Source organism: Leguminivora glycinivorella, chromosome 10 (assembly GCF_023078275.1).
Source record: "Leguminivora glycinivorella isolate SPB_JAAS2020 chromosome 10, LegGlyc_1.1, whole genome shotgun sequence".
NCBI lineage: Eukaryota > Metazoa > Arthropoda > Insecta > Lepidoptera > Tortricidae > Leguminivora > Leguminivora glycinivorella.
The window spans coordinates 3,042,371-3,048,370 of NC_062980.1; the positions used below are offsets into that span (position 1 = coordinate 3,042,371).

A 6,000-nucleotide genomic window follows, 5' to 3' on the forward strand; every position below is an offset into this window, starting at 1 on the left:
GTAATTTTTTTAATCTCATTAATAAACCTCAAACAATAAGATTAAATAAATAAAATATAGCACTAGGAACATAGGTACAAGCATGTTGATATAATATGTAATAGGTACCATTAAAACCTAAAGTTAGTTAATCAGGTAGGTATATGCTACTTTCCAATCCAATTTAAAACAGTAAAGTAATTCACTGCTCTTTTACTAGAAATAAAAGCTAATCAAAATACTAAATAGTAATTGAGGCAACAAATTTTGTAATTGAGCACATAAAATTTAATATATCTACTGCAGAATTCCAGAGAAAATGATTCTTACGAAAGTTACATTACATTTACTTAGACCTAAACTTTAAAATTAAAAATAATAAAAACATATCAAATAAAAACCGCATGAACAGTCAACCTGTTTCTATTATTGGTTCAGCAAAAAGTCAATACGGCATATTGCTAAAAGAATCGAGCGCAGTTATGAAACGATATTACGAGTGCGCTTGCGATGTTTTTTGCGTATTACCAAAGACATAAATATAACTCCGTATAGACAGATAAAGTCTAAGAAAAAAACGTACCTCAGTACCATACCATACCTTTGGGGTACGCTCAGCTAGATGGCGCTAATATTAATATTTGACATTTTAAAACATATCAAGCTCATAGAATATGGGCCAAATTGTCAAAACTGAGGTTCAAAAGTTTTAAGCCTGTGTCGAGAGATGGCAGTCTATGCACTGTGACTGTGATTACACATTTTACTTTGACAGTAACTCTCTATAATACTCGATCCTCTTTGGTATTACTGAGACTGCACAGATACTGTATTATGAAGTGTTTGTGAAGAGCTATACATTATTACCACACATATATAGGTGTCATTTCACGTGTCAAATTTAATTGGTTTTGAAATAATACTTCCGACGAAGCAAAAAATGCCCGGATAGCTTTTATTTTTGTATGCCATGTGCATTTTTATAAGCTTTTATTTAAATTATATCTTCATTAAAAAAAATATTATTAAATTTGCTATCGAATGGCAATTTTATTAACTTCGTGGTTTATTCACAAAAATAATTATTTTCGTTTTCGTGTTTTGTTTTTGTTTCATTGGTATTGTATCATCAATCCAATCATTCGCATTCGTTCGACAAAGTGATGCAAAGACGCAATTCAAACCTATCCCTCGTATTAAATTATGAAATCATAGTAAAATAAACAATCATTACTAAGAATTTGTGAATTTGTAACATTACTATTTTCCTATCACCACTAATTCTCTACATTCTTCATTAGTTTGCTAATAAATAGGTAACACTAATAACTCCACTTCCTGTTAAATGTGTATAATGAAAACATATGAACAAGCTATTATCAAACAGGTTGTATCATTAGTCAGTTACACTTGTACATATCAAACAATTGCCAATTGAATCTTGAATGACTCTCGACTCATTTGAGCCACGCGTTGAAGTCTTTTGAATCAAACATTAAAAGACCATTATGTCATGAGCTGTAGGCGATTACTAACTTTTATTAAAATATGGGTCTTGTTTGATGGACATTTAAGCACGGGGCAAAAACAGAGAATATAATGAAACTCTCACTTTTTTCACTTTTAAACAAGTCTAATCCCATTAGCTTTTAAATGAAATATGCCTTTGTTCTGAGCTTAGAAACTTGTGCATGTAAAAATTGTAAAAGTCGTTGCTAGATTAAAAAGTAACAATTGTAATGTTATGTTATGATTAACGCGGTATTAGTTATCTTTGAATACAATCGTTTCGCATGACAATTCGTAGAATATTGCGCTAAAAATAGTTTCATTTGTTAGCTTCATTCTGAAATATACTTTTCTCAAACATGGTATGAAATATTGATGTTATGTGCCTTATAATTGGCAGCGAAGTATGACGTTGCAGGTGCGGCTAGGACGATTGATAGATAATGGAATTTCATACAAACCTTGCAGGCCAAGGCCGGCAAAGTCTTCTTTTTTAATTTCCAAACACAGATAATTGTGACATAACATCCAGGTATTTAGCCAATTAAAAAAAACTATAAGGGGCTTTATAGACGTGCCGACTGCAACTGGTACGGGCCCTAGACAATATTTGATTTTGGGTGCGTTTTCATACAAAAAAAAATTTTTTCGTTTATTTTTTTTATTTTTTTTTTAACTTTGTTTTTTTATAAGCATATACGAGGTATCAAAGGGGAACGAAAATTCGATTATTTTTGCGCTACGATGCACCGTTTAGGAGATACAGCCATCCAAAGTTACTATTTTCAGTAGACTTTATTTATTTCATACCATGTTTGAGAAAAGCACTATACATACCTCGGCGGGAAATGGGGTTGCCCGCCTCAGACCTATCCGTCTATATGTCTTCGGCCGGCAACCCCCTTTGTCCCGGCCTCTGTAGTAATGTACTATTGTCAGTAGAAAAGGCTGTAATTTAAGTTTAAGAAAGAGTCCATATCCTATTGAAAATTTTTCTTCTTTTTTACTGCCAATTTATGTAGATGGTTTTCAGTATACAAAGAGAGCATTTTTTACCCATTTCTATAGGGCAGTAAAGTCTAGTCCACCTTATTTCCATAAAAGTCTTGTACAAAACAATGGACAGTAGGCTCGGGAGCAAAACAAGTGCACATCGGTATGCGAAGAGGCGGGCTGCCGGCTGCCGCCAAGGACGAGCCTCTTACCAACAGCAAGTGCGACTTGCATACTCGAACATTCGGATATATCGCAGCAGCTAGCTTCTAGGGTGCTCACTGCTCACAAATATCGAAACTTATTCGAAACACAAACTGACACCTCGATCTGTAGACAGGCACAAAATTCGATTTTTGTATGAACTCTTGTGCTTGGTGCTTGTTACATTTTTCAATTTTAGCCACAATTTTTTTACAAAAATGTATACATGTGAGACATTTTTCATTCTAAATTTCGTGTACCTACTCGTTTTTTTTATTCAGTAACCGGAAAAGAACTTATTGAACTACTCGCAATAAATACATATAACATATAACTTACTCATATAATTAGAATCAAAATTATAACTCGATTGTATACATAATTCGACACATATTGCGCAACATTTATTAACTGGTTTACTTAACGAAGTAAACTATTACTTAATTATGCTAAACAAGTCTTGTTCGGCTTTCATTGGGTTACTGTATGTATCTAACTAAATTGAATAAATACTTTTATTTTATTACCTTTTACAGCCATCTTGTTCTGAATGTGCTTTTGTGTAAATAGCTACTTTCTATTAAATAACTTCAATAACTATGTCACAGGTCCGCGTCGTACAGCTCTGCTGCGTTCGTGACCAACAAAATGGTCCCGACGGAAGACCAGCGCTGACCCTCGGGTTAGCATTCATGCTGAGTCGGGACCATTTCTTGGTAACTTATATGTTTAATTTCTTTTATTTGCTGTTTTTGTTTTCTTACTTGTGTATTTTGTAGTTATCACGAATAAATAATTGATTGATTGATTGAATAACAAACTAAAGTTACTAATTAGGTAACTATAATAGTAGTAGCGTTTGGTCTGGATATGGACTTTTGAATTTCATGGCAGTGTTAATGAATTCAGGTAATCTATAAAATAAAATTCATCTGAAATGAATGATTGATTTAAAAACTATGAGTGAGAATCTTCTTCGTTTAAATCAATTAATTATGGTTTAAGACCTTTGTATTTTACCTTTTTTTTTTAATTTTTCATATCCCGACATTTTCAAAATGTTTTAATTCATATATTTAATATCCACATGGTTATGTATGTAATTTATGAACAGTTGAACACCTAGATGTCTCACAGGTAGACACTAAAGAAAAAGTGACCAAGCCGGTATCCGGTTTCCGCAACTACTGGGGGATTGGTCACTATATGTATGTATACATATATGTATTTAGTGTAGGACATGTATCTATAATAGAATATAATGTAGGTATTTCAGTTTAATAATAAGGTGAGTATGCAGGTGCCTGACTTATAAATTCGATTATATTTATCAATAAGTGCATAGGTAGATACTTAGCTTAAATAAACGTGAGAGTATTGTCGAATCCATGTCAAAACTGAGAAACAAAGGTTGCACCAATTTTTAAATTGCGTGTTTTTTTTTCTTTGTTGATATTTTCGTTGACCATGAATACCAGGATACTTTGCCAAAAATATTTTTAATATTCATAATTTCGCATAACGGTCATAATACACATAATCGTAGTAAAATATGCAAATAATATTTTATTCATAAACGGGCGGAGAAATCTTCGCAAATCGATTTTGGTGAAAATGCGAGTTCTTCGTCGCGACCAGTTTGTTACTCAACTGCTTTCTTCGTAAATTCGTTACGAACATATTAATTATTAATGTGGCCAATAGGGACTATTATGTCATTAATTTATACTAATTATAACGAATTTATTCTAATTTTAAGCACCTATGTTTGAAACTATCGTTTTTTAACGAATGTAGTTCATCTTTTGAGTGGTGGTAAGACTTTTTTTAGAATATTTCGTGAAGCAATATTAGGATATACTCTGGTAAATCAGGAAGAAGAATATTAGGCCTATATACTTTGGCAAATAAAAAAATACTGACCCAAATCTTGTCACCACAAAGAAGCTTTTTTTTTCGTGCCTTTTTTCACGGACATGCTTGTTGTATTCCAGTGTCTAGTAATTATGCAAGCTGATTAGATGTTGATCAGTGACATGATAATTACTATTTATTAGTTTAATAAAAGCATCCAAGTGTAAATGTAATAATATATGTAAATAATTAATATGTTGATGTAGGTCACTGACATCATAATTGTAATTCTTTCGTGCAAAAATGTAATTGCAACACAATCGGAATGTTTACCGGGTGCGCTGTGTAAATGCACTTCAGGTTTTTTTTTAAGTTCTTCAGTAAATACCTACTTGACGTCGATACGAAGTAAAAGGAATCCGCTGAGGTCATTAGTAGTAATTGTAAAACTTGTTTACAAAGTTTCATAATTTATAATATTCAATAATTAGGAAAAACCTTACCATTTTGAAAATCGTGCCGGTTATACTCCTGTCAAAATTTCCCATAACGTGAAACTCACAAATCCTGAATAAAGTTTCTCGTTTCTATTTCTGGCACAAATGTTTCGATCACATCATTCACAACACTAAAAACGAATCGACACAAACAACACTGGCCGATAAACGCGCATCCAAATAAAAAGTAAAAATTAAAAAGTCAAGTCGCGTCAGTTCGATATTCAAATTTGGCGGGAGCGTCGACTCGCGCGGACGGCGCGCCACAGACTGGCAAGATGGTGGTTTTTTTGACGGTTCACACGAGCCGATTCACTTTCTACGACCTTACGTTGTATGCGACTTGTAATTAAGCATAAAGTTTTACGTAACGAGGCGATGTAATCCTCATCAGCTTCGATTTCCGCCAAATTATGTTTAGTTGTAATTTTTGGGAGCGTCTTCGCTTCCCGATGGCGTAACCCGCGTAACGACAATAGACGACCTGCTTTAATATTTCACACCTTTTTGTTTTTCTATTGTTTTTACCAAATGATTCCTTGGAATGATAAGGGATCATCCACATATTACGTCACACCAAATTTCAGGTTTTTGGACCCCTCCCCCCCCCCCCCCTATGTCACGCTTTTTTGTATCCCTTTAACAGGGATTGTCACATTTAGTATGACCCCCTCCCCCCCCCCCCCATACACTGTGACGTAATATATGGATGACGCCTAATGTGTAATACCTACTCATTATTTAAAAACAATTATTGTTAGTTTATCGCACTAACTTGCAGAACCTGTAGTGTCCGTTGTCACATTATCCGATCCGATGTCGGATGTCGAAAGGATTTCAATGGAAAAATCCAAGATGTCGCCTGTATTGTATGGGATACCGGTCCGACATCCGATATCGGATCGGATAAGTAATGTGAAAAGTGTGAACGCTCAAGTGGGTACAGTCGGTCAGGTGATTGTAC

The 6,000-nt window shown here is 33.9% G+C and overlaps 1 protein-coding gene across 1 annotated transcript in view; it reads right to left on the reverse strand.

Moving 5' to 3' along the window:
* LOC125230699 (mucin-5AC) overlaps window positions 1-5,292 on the reverse strand; it is a 209,465-nt gene extending 204,173 nt beyond the window's left edge. Inside the window, exon 1 of the mRNA XM_048135955.1 lies at window positions 5,043-5,292. Within this exon, the coding sequence (XP_047991912.1) occupies window positions 5,043-5,087 (45 nt within the window). The 5' untranslated portion in view covers window positions 5,088-5,292. The remainder of the gene's footprint in view (window positions 1-5,042) is intronic.
* Between the last annotated feature and the right edge of the window lie 708 nt (window positions 5,293-6,000).